Consider the following 18,931-nt stretch of genomic DNA (forward strand, 5'->3'; position numbering starts at 1 on the left):
TCTTTTGAAAGACAGTAGATATTTACAACTTTTTACAAAACAAAGATACCTATTGTTCCATCCTTTCGAAAGCTAGTTATATTTACTTTATTCATTATCAAGATCGTTACATGTTCACAGGCAAGCTACTTCTTTTAGCCTTGGGATGAATGAATGAAACATTAATGTGTACATCAAGTAGGTTTCATAAACATACATATTTGAGTTTTGGAGGGGATGTAGTACATGTAACAATAGAACACGTGTTTGTTCTTCATGTAGTGCGCATATCATGGATGTTTTAGATTGGGATTAAAGTATTTATGTGGCGTGCACGAGCCCCCTGTGAGGGGATAGATTGGGATTAAGGTATTTATGTGGCGTGCACGAGCCCCTTGTGAGGGGATAGATTGGGATTATGGTATTTATGTGGCGTGCACGAGCCCCCTGTGAGGGGGTAGATTGGGTTTAATGTATTTGTGTGGCGGGCATGAGCCCCTGTGAGGGGGGTAGATTGGGATTAAGGTATTTATGTGGCGGGCACGAGCCCCCTGTGAGGGGATAGATTGGGATTAAGGTATTTATGTGGCGGGCACGACCCCCCTGTGATGGGGATAGATTGGGATTAAAGTATTTATGTAGCGTGCACGAGCCCCCTGTGAGGGGATAGATTGGGATTAAGGTATTTATGTGGCGGGCACGAGCCCCCTGTGAGGGGATAGATTGGGATTAAGGCATTTATGTGGCAGGCACGAGCCCCCTGTGAGGCTCCCTGTGAGGCTCCCTGTGAGGCTCCCTGTGAGGCCCCCTGTGAGGGGATACTATTTATATAAAGGTTGATTTGGCATCCTTCAACTATAAAATGTCTAGGAAATAAAATACGTTTTTGTATTTTGAAAAAAATAAATTCATTAATAAATAGCATCTTGAAAAGACTCAGCTTCTTTTAAATAACAATATATTAATGATGTAACTAATCGATGATATATTAGTAATCTATAAAAATTCCCAATTATCAAACCTAAACCTGCGTATTAAACTGGGACGAATACAAATGGAACAATACATCGACATACCATAAAACAGTCTGTAATGCATTAAGATCGGTCTCCACTTTATGGTTTGCTCATCGAGCACATATTTTTCATATAATGAAAATACAGATCAATACTATGAAATTGCCACAAAAGGCTATTTTTCATTACGTAATGACATTTAATTGACATTATTTGTGAGGATGCTGGAGACCAGGTGTCCGGTCGCCTGGGCCACTCGATCAATTTTAGTGTTCAATAACATCGATCGCTGACACAGTCTCCACTGATTTCCTACTCTAGATGCTGGGCTGGATTCATAGACGTCACAGAAAGCCGCGCCGTGATATAACGCGGACCAATTACAGGTAGAACGGCACGAGACTATTACAGGTGTGCGATACCGCTACATATCTACAACGCACTCTTGATAATTGGGATGTAAGTTGAAGTATGTGAAACAAACAATTCAATCCATCATGTCGTCTTTACGATGTCAAGGAGGGATTCTTGTGTCGATGTTCCTTATTTTCATCTGTTTTCTGGGTAAGTCTGAAAAATATATTTATGAGTCATGTTATTCGTTAGAAACGTTTGTTAAGGTTTTAGCAGTGGTATTCGTTTAAATCAACAATCATTTTGCTATCGTGAAGCACCAATATAGAATATATTACCATAACGTATTATATTTGCTAACAGCAATAGGGTAACTATAACATCTTTAGATAATTATTCTCGCCATCAAATGAGTTGTATGCGGAGTACGAAGTCCGTTTTAATGATCGGACTGACTTCCTGAGTTTACTGTATCCGTATTGGTGAAATGATGATTGATGAGCCAGTTCTAATATGTATGATATATTTTTTTAATTTTAGTTAGTAGTTATAACCAGTATATCAGTCATTACAAAAATTGACGAAAACGATCTATTTCGTTTGGGTATGATCTGTTATATAGATAGTTGACAAGACATATTTTTATTGGGTTGAATCATATTCACAAAATGTCGATGTTAGGACAGAGTTAATGCAGTGGTATGTGATGTATTTTGAAATAATTTCATTGGTTAGAAAGGTATACTCACAGATACATATTTTATACGAGTACTTATTTGCACTGAAATATTGGTTTTCAACATGAATACAAAGAAAGACAAACAAAAACATAATTTACGTGTAGAATTATCATAAAACATAAATGATAAAATAAATCATAGACCTGGTTATCTCAAACAAAACGATCCTTTTATTACTCATCAAGCGAACATTTGGTATAATAAGTATTACACGAAAGAGAATAAGGATAGCGGCGATGTTATTTTTTGTTCCAGTTTCAACACGACGCCGTTAAACAAAGAGAGTAAAGGGTTGTTATGATTAAAACATTTACACTCTGTAGAATCTAGCTGCAATTTCCTGTTCAGAGAGAAAGTATGATTATTTCACAGGAAATAGTTTTAAGTACTGCCATTTTAACAGCCAATGAAATTTCGAGAGCATTTTATTGTTTTGTTTTCGATATTTCTGAAGTAGACAGACACAGTTATTTCTTATAGTTTAAGGCAAAAATTAAGATTGTTACAGGATATAGAATTTATTAGGGCAAATAATTGGTTTATAAGACATCCTAGTATTCTACGCATAATATTGAACTAAATGTGCGTTTGTGTGTTTTTATTAGACATTGACGGCATTAAATTTCAAAAATATAATTGAGTTATTACCGTTCCTGTATTACTTCCTAAACAATTAATTTAACAAAATCGTTAACTATCATTTTATATAACGCCTATCGCATTATATTTCCGGGCGTTGTCATAAGTACCCCACTACAGGTTACAACTACCACTCTGTGATGTGAATCTGTAATACTTACATACATTATGTGTCTTCACACACCTAATCATGCATTTGTTTAGTACTGTGACATTATCAAGATCACAGATCATGCATTCGTGGGAAGTCAGTTAGTAGATTAGCTCTGTTTTCATTAGAATAGTTATCTACGGTACGTTATCAGAGAAGACTAGACATGCAACTTAATTATATTGTTTTTATACAAATTAGAACTATAACGAATTCAAAACTTATCATGGAAGTTAATTAGATTGGTTTTGTACAAATTAAAACTATAAAGAATTCCCAAATGGATACTGAAGGTAATTAGCATTGATTGATCGTTGCACCAATGCTCATCAAACATATTGAGTGGTGGATTATTTTTTGTTCGTGAAAATGTTCTACGAAGGCAGTTGAAAATTCCCCGAATTTATTTGACTATTTCCTGAGTGAAATAATGTACTTAACATCCATTGTAATTCAATTTTGCTCGAGCCGAACATTTTTTGTTGGCTTACAAATACATGGTGTCATCTCTAATCTACGATGGCCCATATTAGCTGACAAATTACACTCACAAGTTGTATGTGTAAAATGTACTTTACATGGCCCATATTAGCTGACAAATTACACTCACAAGTTGTATGTGTAAAATGTACTTTACTGACAGTCTACACTCCAAACTTACATGTGTGGAATGTACATGCAAAGAATGCCAGTTTAATATTGACAGTTTACACTCGTAAGTTACATGTGTAGAATGTACATGTACAAAATGTCAGTTTACTTAAGCATGTACATGTACAATTTGCCATTTTACTCTGGATTTCTACACAGTGATAAACTTCAACCCAAAAAAAGATATCAACATTCCGGACAAAGTATAGGTGACACAAACCAGAAACGTGTTACATGGTCTTTTTAGTTGTAATTTGGTAAATTACAGATACATTACTTCTAAGTTTTAAATACTCTTCCACTCTTAAAACTCCATTATCTGAGACTGGATTACAGTTTTATTTGAATCATCTGAGTCTCTTGGTTTCATTTTAATGTTTGACCTATACAACAATTAACATAGAAGACCTCTGGGGATGGGTCAAAACTTGATAGTTTATATAGGAAAAACACATGTATGAAAATTGTTTGCTCCATTTGGATAGGAAATGAATAAAACTAAGTTATATTTATTAGTATAAGATATCATTTTACCATCATATATGTTGGTCCTGGCTGGCTGAGCTCGAGGGGTCAGAGGGATAGGACCAAAAGGTGTAATGACTTAAATTTCAGACACCTTCCGAATTCACAAATGTGATGAAATCAAATACTCTTCATAGATTAAAAGGTCAAATTAAAAAAAACTTTGACCGACTTCAAGAGCCGGATGGTGCAATGGGCCAACACATATAGTTTTATATGTATATATACCGTTATTTCATGTAGACGCCTTTCTTAAACATATACATCATTGTACATTCTACTATAAATTTATGGTAGTTACATTTTGCTATTATTATTCTCTTTATTTCCTCCAATTTGAAGATTACATAAATAGAATAACATACATGTAATACAATATTCAACATGGCTTAATCTGTACAAAGAATAATGTAAGTGATGTGACAACTATTTGAGTAGATGTACATATAACTATTTAGTACTATCTATAGTGCAGTATAGTGGTGCAAAATAATTAATTGACAATAATATAATGATAATAATAATAGTAAATGAATAATAATAAAAAAAAATGATAATAATAATAATAAAAATAAAAATCAGGGGAAAAAATTAACACTTCTGTATGTATATATACACAATGAACCCAATCAATTTACTACACATACAAGTAGTAAGTCATAATTAGACGTGACAACTATTTGAAAAAAATCATTTAACATTTTTGAAACATATTTGACAGAAACGTGGCGAAATTCTATTATATCTATACTGTTCAAATCATACACAATTTTACCACCTATAAGTATATGAAATAATTGGAAGTCTGAATGGGAATGTAAGTATACGTTAAAACCGATTCCATCTATACTTAAAAGCTCACACCATAACCGATCTCGCACCTCTTCCGTAAATCCACACTGTAACACAATATGTGTATATATATATCATTATACATTTTCCCTCACCTATGACATAAATCTAATTTATCCGTCTCTGGACTTCTTAAATCAACAACTAATGACATTATATTGTAGACTGAGGTTCTAATTTGCGGATGTTTTATCAATAATCTCCAAAATGTATGAGGAAACAAATTATCATGGACCAAAATAAATCTATTAAAATCACAATCACTACGCATCCTTTCTCTCCATGCTCTTTCTTCATATAAATGTACATTAAACTTTACTTTCGCTTTCCATGAACTCTTCACTGGAAACACACCATTTGATAAATAATCCTGTAAGAACTTGTATAAATTGTATTTCTTAAGAATAATTAAAATATCACTTGTAAAACCATAACTGTACATATCTGATCCCATGTCTGACATAAAAATACGAGTGAAAAATATCTGATATGACATACAGTTTTTATCGAGGTTACATAATCTACCAAAAAACATTAATTTCCTCATGTCTATATATGCCTCTATACTGAACCATAAAACAAAGTTATATTTATTAGTATAATATATCATTTTACCATCATACATATTGGTCCTGGCTGGTTGAACTCGAGGGGTCAGAGGGATAGGGCCAAAAGGTGTAATGACTTAAATTTCAGACACCTTCCGAATTCACAAATGTGATGAAATCAAATACTCTTCATAGATTAAAAGGTCAAATTAAAAAAAATTGACCGACTTCAAGAGCCTGATGGTGCAATGGGCCAATACATATAGTTTTATATGTATTTGTTTCATTCTGTATCAGAACGCAGTTGACCGTTATAGGCCCATGACCTCTTGTTACATACCGTTATTTCATGTAGACGCCTTTCTTAAACATATACATCATTGTACATTCTACTATAAATTTATGGTATTTACATTTTGCTAAATATAATATTTCAAACAATAAATATCTTGAATTGTCTTGTTTCAATTTTGCGTGTCTATTGTCTTTGTATAATTTGGCGTGCTAAAAATCTTATAATCCATTAGCGTATCACGTTTCTGGTTTGTGTCATCTATACGATATGTCCGGAATGTTGATATCTTTTTTCGGTTGAAGTTTATCACTGTGTAGAAATCCAGAGTAAAATGGCAAATTGTACATGTACATGCTTAAGTAAACTGGCATTTTGTACATGTACATTCTACACATGTAACTTACGAGTGTAAAGTGTCAAGAGTAAACTGGCATTTTGTACATGTACATTCTACACATGTAACTTACGAGTGTAAACTGTCAATAGTAAACTGGCATTCTGTACATGTACATTCTACACATGTAAATTTTGAATGTAGACTGTCAGTTAAGTCAATTGTATATGTACATTTTACACATACAACTTGTGAGTGTAATATGTCAGCTGATTTGGGCCATCGTACTAATCGTAAGTAGCAGTCATTACTAAGAAGGCGTGTGTAGTTAATTCTGTGTTTCCGTGATATAAATTTATATTTTTTTATCTGCCATTGCGGGTAGGCATGTATTGTGACGTCATGCGTTTGTAAGCATAACCTTGTACTTAAAAAACAAACTACATGAGTTTCGCTCACAAAACAAAGACGTGACAATGGATACCTACCCGCAAGGGAGATAACTCTGTAACATACAAAGACACAATATAACACCTTGTGATACATTTAGCGTCACTTCATTAAAACCTGATATGGACAATGGAACTCTTTATTTGTTCTCATGCTAATGGATTCAATATGTTTATTCTACATGAAGTCCTCATCTGTTATATGCCATATCCAAAACCTTCAGGAAATGAGTGAATTGTTGCATAACAACTTAGTTTTTTATAAGCAAACATTTGAAAGCAAAGAACGATGTTGAATTTTCCGTGCGGTTTCGCACACTGTTGTTTTGTTGGTGTATGGAATCGATTGGTGTATTTGTCTTTTTTAGGATCAGTAATTATATATGAACTTCTTCCTGTCTATATCTATATATATATCTTGTGTGATGAGGAATATGGTTTCACTATCATAGGTTAATGTGTAATAAAACACGGTAGTTTCGTGTAGCGATACTCCATTAGTAGAAGTCGGTAGTTGTAAATCATTGCTAGCCGTTACGGTCATGGCCTATAGTATTGGTCCAGAATGTTACATGGAGTATAATAATATTTACAGTCATTGTAATGGATACGATCAATTCGATTCCCACATCAATTGTAACAAGATGCTGTGATTTGATACGGATATCGATCAGGACACACAACATGATGTTTCTATCAGATTAAACAGGCCAAATTACAACCAAGCATTGGAGAATATTACAAAGGTATAAACATCTTAAAAGGTCAAGAAAATATAGTGGGTCTGATTAAAATTAGACAACAATTATCCAATAGTGAAGAGGGGGTCATAGCAATACCGTTTTGTATTTCGAAATATCATTATTACCAGGGATACTAAATCTATATTTAGCATTTTAGGATTTGATGCTAGGTTAACAATGTTGTAGAATACTGGGTCAATTAAGGACTGAACCATGGTACTGGGAACACCAAACAAGTGTTTACTTCTAGAACTCTATAGCTAATTCTAGATACACCATACAAATGTTTCCGTAGAAATGATAAGAAATAATGGGTTCCAATTTCGGTACACGAATATTGCTATCCACGAAATTCTATCAAAGCTCATATCACCAAAGAAAGTACACGATTTTTTACGTCCCTAACATCACTTAAAAATTAACGTTATTGTATCCTAACACCAGTTCAAAAAGTGCAGAAGGTATAGTGAATATACTTAACGCCACTGAATAACCATAGGATTTAAGTATGTACAAAATGATTTCATACATATAAATAATTTTAAACCGAAAACAAACCTGAGAATATTCTAATAACAAAGACGCAACACTGCGGATGTTGTGATATCTCGGATATACACATACGTCTTTAAGTGGCCCTACGCATCCAGGCTGCAGCTTAAAATTAGTTTTAATGATAATTACTTTCAAATGGTTATTTTATGTTGTTACATGGTGAACATTGTATTTTCAGGCGGTGTGTCCGGTACTAAATGCTATCGAGATGAGCTTGTAGGAGACCGGGAAGGAAATGTGTATCACTGTAACGAACCGGATAAGCCGGAGTGCTGCGAGGAAAATCAGGAGTTCACATGCTGTCAGACACAGAGTTCTAAAACACTGTAAATAAGATTCGATAACGTTGTTATCTCCTATTAGTTACAACCTTATGTGAAATCCATTTTCTAAATTCGTCCGTTTGTTTTGGACAGAGTTTTTATATACTGTTATCATGAAATACTTTTTGTGCAGAAACCTCCGTGGTTTTCATGCTTGCTAATGAATCACGAATACTAATACAACGAAATCGGTTTTACACATTAATATTTACATTGCCACTACACAGTAACTATATGTTGCTACTAAGCCCAATGTATGGTAATATCCAGTATTAACAGTGGCAGTTAGGCTCTGTCGTGCCAATACCTTCATTAGAGTTCAAGAGGTCAAGAAAAGACCGGATTTTACGGCAGCGTGATAATTTATTGAAGAATATAACATATTCTGAAAATTGATCAATATGAAAATATTTCATATAAATATATTACACACCAATGCATGTCAAAATATGACAACCAATGCTTAATTGAATGTACGACATCAACTTACCATGACTATTTCAAATCACGAGCTAATTTTAAAGTTCTCGACCACAAAAAAGTATTCATGGACAATTCATGTTATGCAATACCGTTTTGCACTTGCCATTGACTGCGCGGGTCAGATATTGATCTTAGAGTCGTGGTTATACAATGGCTTGATTTCCTACATTGATTATGCAAATGAAATTGCTGTCTCGTTCCGATATTATTCTCTATAGAGTACATTTATTTTTTTCCTGACTGGTTTATTTTATTAAACAAATCAATAAATCACTAATTTCCTACAATGGAATTAAATTACTGACGATACAACAAACCCGAAAGCATTACTTCAACAAATACTGTAAACCCACTGATTTCTGCAGCGAGTTAATTTCGCGTTTCCATTGCTAATGGTTTTCTCGCGACAGTTCATTTCGCGTTTCCATTCCTAATGATTTTCTCGCGACAATTAATTTCGCAATTTACGGTTAAAATGTCTAATGTACTTATAGTTTATATGTTTTCATGGCGATTTATTTTGGTAAATTCGATTAACTCTCCAAATTAAATTTGACGCTAAAATGATGAATTAAAGTATCTGGCCCTAATAGTTATCATGATGTCGACAATGAAAATCACTTTCTCTCATACCTGCACATGTAATACTGACTGGTCTAGGGCAATACAATCATGTCGCCTGAAGCTGTATTTCATGGCAACCCTTGCAATAAAGCCTCGTGACGTCACAGCGCCAACAAAATTACTATTTTCTCGGTACAATTTTAACTTTTTTTTCAGAAACTAATCTGGATTTACTTTAAAAGAAACAAACAACGGGATTTGCGTTGAAATTATCACGCTTAATTTCATGTATGGAGTATTAACTTGTGTTGCGTTTTTTCGAATTTATTTCAAAATGGCGGAAAATCATAGTAGTAAAATTGCAATAAAACGTCAAGGTATGAGAGAAAAATACTCTCAAATACGTGGATATGAAGGAAAGGGATATCCTACCCTCGGGATCACAAAATGTTGTAAAACCCGAGGCATTTTGTGAGCCTCGGGTAGAATATTCATATCCTTCTTATCCACATATAAAAGAATCTTTATTATGACCCCTTACTACCTTCCGATCACATACTGACAATAAATTAAAAATGATATCAGCCAAATGAAAAAATGTATCTTATTGTTTGTCTTTATCGCGCCCTTGATCTTTTGCGTTCAAAATTAGTGTTTACTTATATATATATATATAATATATACTGGGACGCGACCAGTTACCGTGATGTACCAATTACCGTGATTTCTGCGCACACTCTATCTCCCGCACAATTTCTAGGATTTTTTTTGAACAGCTCATTCAACATTTTTTTTTCATTTGCAACCGATATTGACAACACATCTACGTTTTCCTTTTGAAATCAAAGTTTGCAACACTAAATCACAGCGGGGGATAGCTTGAAATCATGACTTACTTGCATTTTAATCCTGAAATTTCATGATATCATTGTTTATTTTGTTTGTCAGTCGTTTCCAAAATTCGTCTGCATCAAAGTATGCAAAATAATGGGTATATGGCAAATTACCGATCGGGCATGGATGGACAGGATCGTAAAATAGAAGGTAGTTTTTACCTGGTTAAGACGTCTTGTGTTTACCTTTTTCGAACAAAATAAATTGATATGTATGCATTGAATTTCTGTAAGTTTTAGGTCGTTTACATTTTTGTTTGTCTAATTTTACTCCTGCCCAGAGCTGAATCCTGTTTTTAGTGATTCCCCGGTCACCTATCGAACGCACCTTTAGACAGTCCTTTTTTCCGTGATTCTTTCGATCAGTCACTGGATCCCAAAATAACCATACATTACAATTATATTATTCCACTAATAGATATCAAATAGATGTTGGTCACTTTAGTGAAACACAAACTAAGTTTTGGTGCAATAAGCATGTTTTTAAAAGCGCATTTCCTTTCCATTTTGAAATCACGGTAACTGGTCCTGTATGTCTCGTCAACTGTACCAATTAGCGGTGAAAATAAATGGCGTCTGGTCAAAAAACATATTATCAAAATTAAACAACGACTGTTGTTACTGAAGTATCTTGGACTAAAGATAATTCATGTCGATTTTCAACGCCTTCTGTGTGTTAGTTTTGACAAAACCCTTAAAAAACCTCGAGAAAATCACGGTAACTGGTCGCGACCCAGTATATATACGAATCTGATGTGAGCTTTATTCATGATTTTCTTGCAAAATATAAAATAGGAGGGCGATTAAAAAACCGCTATCGCATCAAATGTATTAAAGACTATTTACCGAAATAGAAGAATAGGATCCAACCCTCATCGGAGATGCAGATATTTGTCCAATGAGGTAGAAAAACATTTTCTGAAATTATGTATCATATCAAAAAGTTTTGCTTCATTTCATTTTCTAAACCACTACCAATATTAATTTTGACAGGAAGGAACAATTCATCTTATGGGGAGCTGTTGTGGCTGCCGTTATACTGATAACAGTGCTACTGTGCTGGCTGTGTAAGGACTGGAACTGGTGTGGCTCGGACACACCTGTCAGGGACCGCTGCTGCTGCTGTAAAAGGTAGGCTACCAGGAGAGCCTAGGCTCTGTTGTGGTAAAAGGTATGCTACCAGGAGAGCCTAGGCTCTGTTGTGGTAGGTATGCTACCAGGAGAGCCTAGGCTCTGTTGTGGTAAAAGGTAGGCTACCAGGAGAGCCTAGGCTCTGTTGTGGTAAAAGGTAGGCTACCAGGAGAGCCTAGGCTCTGTTGTGGTAAAAGGTAGGCTACCAGGAGAGCCTAGGCTATGTTGTGGTAGGTATGCTACCAGGAGAGCCTAGGCTCTGTTGTGGTAAAAGGTATGCTACCAGGAGAAATACAGGGTCTGCTGAATTGATAAAAAGGCATATCATTTTTATATTGCTATCTGTTCATCTTGACAAGAACATATATATACAGTGTGTGTGTATATATATAGCACAACGCTCTACTGATGTCCTAAGATAAGGTATTCCCTAAAGTAAACGTTTGATTCTTTTTTCCCAATAATATTACGCAACGATGTATTTTTGTCGTAGGCTGTCAATTATTAAAATTTTAAGAAATTGTTCGTGCAAAACGGTCTGAAATGAACTAGGATATTATTAATTTCTATGTATTCACTGTAGTCCTGGCTCATTATGCCAGGTCCATTAGTGTAGTCATATCTAGAAATTCAAGTGGGAATGAAAACTGATTAAGCGTACTGTATGATTGTTCGTGCGAGACAGACCGTAAACTACATATACAAGTACATATTTGTGATAACAAATGATGGTGCCTGTTTATCTATAATTTATAAAATATGTTTCAAAGACCACTTGACAACACAAGACAATGTGAAATGAGGTTGAAGCGTGCTGATGTTTTTTTTTTTTTTTTTTTTTTTTTTTGTTTGTTCGTATTTTCAGTTTTTAGTTCCAAAGTACCTGTCTATTGCCAATAACTTCTTATTTTCCTTTTGAAGTACTCTTCAATGAGATTCAGTCCTAAATTTATGTCAATGTTTATTTAGTCTAGCAATTATAAACACCATCTATGGTGTTCGTTAAACATACAACACCGATATGAAATTAGGCGGATAGTCGAGTTCTAATCTATAACATTTCATTCCGTTTGATGGCCATATCTTTTAGCAGATCATTTGTATTATTCCCAGGAGAACCGTTCGCGCTTTTCTATTGTTCCGACTTGCTTTACGAAGGCTTTTGCTTTGAGGTGCTTCTCAAATCATATGACTGTACATATTTATAGGAGCCTCTCATACATTTGTATTGATTGAGAATGTGATATAATAAATAAATGTAGAATCAATCCGCAATATTGATTACAACCTGATGGATGAAGATTTGAGCAGGAATACCATGAACTCTTAGATATCATATACAATAGATTTGAGAAGGTATACCACGGACTCTTAGATATTATATGCAATGGATTTGAGAAGGAATACCACGGACTCTTAGATATCATATACAATAGATTTGAGAAGGAATACCACGGACTCTTATATAATTAAGTATCACATACAATAGATTTGAGAAGGAATACCACGGAATTTTAGATATTATATACAATAGATTTGAGAAGGAATACCATAGACTCTTAGATATTATATGCAATGGATTTGAGAAGGAATACCACGGACTCTTAGATATCATATACAATAGATTTGAGAAGGAATACCACGGACTCTTAGATATTATATACAATAGATTTGAGAAGGAATACCACGGACTCTTAGATATCATATACAATAGATTTGAGAAGGAATACCACGGACTCTTAGATATTATATACAATAGATTTGAGAAGGAATACCACGGACTCTTAGATATCATATACAATAGATTTGAGAAGGAATACCACGGACTCTTATATAATTAAGTATCACATACAATAGATTTGAGAAGGAATACCACGGAATTTTAGATATTATATACAATAGATTTGAGAAGGAATACCATGGACTCTTAGATATCATATACAATAGATTTGAGAAGGAATACCATAGACTCTTAGATATTATATACAATAGACTTGAGAAGGAATACCACGGACTCTTAGATATCATATACAATAGATTTGAGAAGGAATACCATAGACTCTTAGATATTATATACAAAAGATTTGAGAAGGAATACCACGGACTCTTAGATATTATATACAATAGATTTGAGAAGGAATACCACGGACACTTAGATATCATATACAATAGATTTGAGAAGGAATACCACGGACTCTTAGGTATCACATACAATAGATTTGAGAAGGAATACCATGGACTCTTAGATATCATATACAATAGATTTGAGAAGGAATACCACGGACTCTTAGATATTATATACAATAGATTTGAGAAGGAATACCATGGACTCTTAGGTATCACATACAATAGATTTGAGAAGGAATACCATAGACTCTTAGATATTATATACAATAGATTTGAGAAGGAATACCACGGACTCTTAGGTATCACATACAATAGATTTGAGAAGGAATACCATGGACACTTAGGTATCACATACAATAGATTTGAGAAGGAATACCATGGACTCTTAGATATTATATACAATAGATTTGAGAAGGAATACCACGGACTCTTAGATATCATATACAATAGATTTGAGAAGGAATACCACGGACTCTTAGGTATCACATACAATAGATTTGAGAAGGAATACCATAGACTCTAAGATATTATATACAATAGATTTGAGAAGGAATACCATAGACTCTTAGATATTATATACAATTGACTTGAGAAGGAATACCACGGACTCTTAGATATCATATACAATAGATTTGAGAAGGAATACCACGGACTCTTAGATATTATATACAAAAGATTTGAGAAGGAATACCACGGACTCTTAGATATTATATACAATAGATTTGAGAAGGAATACCACGGACTCTTAGATATTATATACAATAGATTTGAGAAGGAATACCACGGACTCTTAGGTATCACATACAATAGATTTGAGAAGGAATACCATAGACTCTTAGATATTATATACAATAGATTTGAGAAGGAATACCACGGACTCTTAGATATTATATACAATAGATTTGAGAAGGAATACCATGGACACTTAGGTATCACATACAATAGATTTGAGAAGGAATACCATAGACTCTTAGATATTATATACAATAGATTTGAGAAGGAATACCACGGACTCTTATATAATAAGGTATCACATACAATAGATTTGAGAAGGAATACCATAGACTCTTAGATATTATATACAATAGATTTGAGAAGGAATACCATGGACTCTTAGATATCATATACAATAGATTTGAGAAGGAATACCATAGACTCTTAGATATTATATACAATAGATTTGAGAAGGAATGCCACGGACTCTTATATAATTAGGTATCACATACAATAGATTTGAGAAGGAATACCATAGACTCTTAGATATTATATACAATAGATTTGAGAAGGAATACCACGGACTCTGAAGTATTATATTCCGGATTTGCACATTACAGAGTTATTTGCATTTGCGGGTAGATATTGATTGTGACGTCATATTTTTTGCGAGCGTAACGTCATACTTTTGGGAGGAAAATGACGTGAATTGCGCTCACAAAATAATGACGTAATAATCTATACCTACCCGCAAGGGAACTTACACTGTAATATGCAAAGACGGATTACAATAGATTTGAGAAGGAATACCATGGAATTTTAGATATCATATACATTATTGCGAATAACAGTGTTCATGTTATAACTGTATTTATAACAGCTAAACTCCTTGACTATTGGTGTACTATGTTTGTAGTGAGGAGTCTGACGATGACCCGCTAGACGATGAGGAATACATGAGAAAAAGTCAACCATACCAGATATCACCTTTCGGGAGATCATTACCTTCTGATGATGATCTTAAAATACAGCCAGGAACTTCATCCAGAAATATGTCTCGGTTTTATTAACTACTAGCAGGACGCACACTTTGGCTACGCAATGGGAAATCAAATCCATATCGCAAATATAGAGAAAAACCGCATGCATTGTATACTACAAACCAACTAATTTCCGAGTGTGATTACATTTCGGGTATTTCGCGGAATATTAGAAAATCCGAGAATAAATCGTAGCAACAATTATATTTCAAAAACAGGTAAAGTCAAACCATAAAAGTCTTGATAGCGATATTCAATCGTCGAGAAAATTAATTGGTTTACAGTATAATTCTATTGCTTTTTAGAATAACTGAAATAGATGGTTTTGTTAGGTGCACGGGATATTGTTTTTAATTCCTACTACCTTTCCGAAACGACTTTTGAATTTTGATATTGGGAAGGTAAAACAAAATTGATAATTTTGAAGAGTTTTGTAAAAGTTATTTGCTTATCGTTAGTACTAAACTTATTATCATCTTAAAAAAAAAAAAAAAAAAAAAAGATTCAAATACATTAAATATTAATTTTCATAACGCGGGTCGTATTATGTTTCTCACCGTCGTCCTAATTACCGTGCGTTTGTTGACTATCACTGCGCCAGACGACAAAACAGAGAAATGAATGGAAATGATATACTTTTTCTTACGTTTTTATTGTTATTTTTAAGAAACTTTAAAAATAAATCGCACGCGAATGAAAGGTGATTTACAGTATATGCTTTATTGTTCTCTTATTCAATTTTCAAGTACTTTCATGTGCAAAATACCATTTCATTGAGAACCATTTAATCCTTTTGACTAACATTTTGTCATCTAAGAATTATGAAATCAAAATGAAATTGAAAGCATTTAATGTTACTGATCATTCTTCAATTATGATTAACTTACCAACCATATAGTGATTGAATATTTGTGTTTAGAATACTATCGTGAATTTGGGGATATGGCAGTGCTCCTCTCCAGGTCTGCACACATATATGTAAGGCCAATGCAAACATGGTGATCAATATCTCTACAAGAATGTTGCAAAGTAATATTTTATTCATGTTTATAATGACATTTGTACGCCTAGGTGAAAGCTATATTACATTATTGTTCAATTATGCACTTGCATCGTCTTTCATGGCTAGAACCATTGACATTTTTTGTGTGTATTTTAAAAAAAAGTAAGCTCAATAATTGTAAATTTTGTGAATTTTTTGTGGGTAATGTTTTTGCATTATTGGATCCTGATAAGCAATCTGATAAAATGTTTATCCTTATACTCTGTTTAGGATCTGACAATATCACATAAGGGGTCAAGTTCTGGTGACCTCTATATCACCTCTATTTCAAATCAAATATTCATTTCCCACACCTTGCTACATCAATTGAAAACGACATTTGGTCCCAGTATATACATCTAACTTTGTTGTTCTGTTTGGACGGGATGACAACATACATGAAAATAATTATGACGACTCTTTTGGCCTCTCAAATTAACTTCTAAGATTCTGGAATAGGAATAGGTCACACTGGCCATGGATAGGTTACCAGAACACGACCCCTGGGGTGATTATACGGATCACATTAGCGACCACACCGTCAGCTCCCGACATCAACATATACAGTCGAACTTGGTTGATACGAACTCGGATAATACGACAACCCGGCTTAATACGAAGTACTTGGCCGGTCCCGGCCAAATTCCCTCTTTATCTATGTTAAAAAAACTCGGAAAATTCGAATTCGGAAAACTCGAAAAACTCGCTTGATACGAAGTATATGTTTGGTCCGAATGACAAAAATCCTACATAAAATGTTCGTATAATACGAAGTGAGATTTTTTTGTGAGTAAAAGATTGCCGAAAATGCCGATTTAAAAAAAAATCTGGCGTAGAACGACAATTAAAAAAGCCGTTTTCAACTACGTAAACACGGAGATAACTGTTAAATGTTTAGCAATATCGTTAATTCTTTGTATCAACAATAATCAGTGATCATCAAATTTAAAATTGGGCCACATGTACGCTGCACTTACGTAAACATTATCCCGACTGGTACAGCGATATGATACAAAACATGTGGTCCCGGCCGCCTGTCACTAGTGTGATCACTCAAGCAGAACTAAGCTCTACCACCTGGCACCGTGTTAAAATCACAACCTGGAGCCGGTACACGCTTACTGTTTTTACAGGTGTATACGTTAGTTAATTATCGTGTCAGAGTCGGAAAATATGAAAGACGCAATGGTGTAATTAGTCCCGAGGTACTCATTAAGAGTAGCTCAGTAACTGAGGAGGTGTCATGTACGTGTATAATAAATTCACTGCAGTTTCACAGCAATATCATACCCGTTTCGGAAATGTCGAAGTCAACTGAGCAATCCAACGAAGGACCCGGTACAACCGGGGGGATAATTGGATCAGTTGATAGGGTGAAGACCGCTTTTAGCAGTGACGGAACGAGCCCAGCAAGAAAGAAGATGCGTACAGCGAAATTTGAAGACATTGAAGCAGCCCTTCTGAAGTGGTTCGCCCATGCCAGAGATCAAAATCTCCCTATTTCCGGCCCGATGCTTAAAGTAAAAGCGAACGAACTTGCCGCAAGAATTGGAGAGCCTAGCTTCGACTGCAGTACTGGCTGGATTGATCGATTTAAAGACAGACATGGTATCTGCTTCAAGAAAATCTGTGGTGAAGCAAAGTCCGTAGACAAATCCAGTGACGCAATGGTGCAGTGGGCCGACGACCTCCATACTCTCCTATCACAGTACAACCACAGCGATATCTTCAATGCTGATGAGACTGGTATATTTTATCGAATGCTGCCTGACCGTACCCTGGACTTCAAAGGTACCGACTGCCACGGAGGAAAACGCAGCAAAGAGAGACTCACCGCCCTGGTTTGCGCCAACATGACTGGTACCGAGAAACTCCCTCTATTCATCATTGGAAAGTCAGCAAAGCCAAGATGTTTCAAGAACGTGCACACCCTCCCGACTGAATACACAGCAAACCGCAAGGCATGGATGACCAGTGATATTTTCAGAGAATGGATCCGCAAAGCTGACCGGAAGTTCGCCAACCAGCAACGCCGCATTGCTATGGTGATTGATAATTGTCCCGCCCATCCACAAATCCATGATCTCCGAGCCATCAAACTCATATTCCTGCCTCCGAACACCACCAGCAACACACAGCCGATGGACCAAGGTGTGATTCAAAACCTCAAAGTTCACTACAGAAAGCGTCTACTACTGCGTCACATTAAAGCAATCGACCGACAGCAGACAGCAGAGATCACTGTTCTTGATGCGATGAAACTTCTAGCCGTATCCTGGCGATGTGTGACAGCGACAACAATTAGGAACTGTTTCCACCACGCAGGCTTTAAGACCGACAGCAGTCCTACCCCCAGCAGCGACAGCGAAGACGACGATGACATTCCCCTCGCTCATCTCATCAACCTCCCCGTTCCTTTTGATACGTACGCCTCCGTTGATTCTGACCTCCCCACCAGCGCTACCATGACAGACGATGACATTGTCGACGACATCATTCAACGCAGAAACGCCACCACGGACGAAGATACTGATGTTGACAGTACTTCTGAGACTGTACCTGTACCACCACTACCAACTACCGACATGGCTACTGATGCGTGTGCCCTACTTATCCGTGTATTGGAAACCCGCCCCAACAAGTCGACACAGATTGAGACTCTCCTCCGGATTTCCGATGAACTCATCCGCGAAGATCTCGTCGCACAGTGCAACGCCAAGACTCAGACAAAGATAGCAGACTATTTCAGTGACTTTGTGTGTGAACGCGAGACAGATGTTTAA

At 35.3% G+C, this 18,931-nt stretch overlaps 2 protein-coding genes across 2 annotated transcripts; both read left to right on the forward strand.

Moving 5' to 3' along the window:
* Positions 1-1,361: 1,361 nt before the first annotated feature.
* LOC138329138 (uncharacterized) lies at positions 1,362-15,136 on the forward strand. The gene is made up of 4 exons (XM_069275898.1): positions 1,362-1,559; positions 8,010-8,157; positions 11,088-11,225; positions 14,983-15,136. The coding sequence occupies exons 1-4, from the start codon at positions 1,493-1,495 to the stop codon at positions 15,134-15,136; spliced, it is 507 nt and encodes a 168-aa protein (XP_069131999.1). The 5' UTR covers positions 1,362-1,492.
* Positions 15,137-17,449: 2,313 nt separating this feature from the next.
* LOC138328905 (tigger transposable element-derived protein 4-like) lies at positions 17,450-18,931 on the forward strand. Its single transcript, XM_069275621.1, has one exon. It carries the CDS (start codon positions 17,450-17,452, stop codon positions 18,929-18,931), a length of 1,482 nt encoding a protein of 493 aa, XP_069131722.1.

This window comes from Argopecten irradians, chromosome 8 (genome assembly GCF_041381155.1).
Source record: "Argopecten irradians isolate NY chromosome 8, Ai_NY, whole genome shotgun sequence".
Classification (NCBI taxonomy): Eukaryota; Metazoa; Mollusca; class Bivalvia; order Pectinida; family Pectinidae; genus Argopecten; species Argopecten irradians.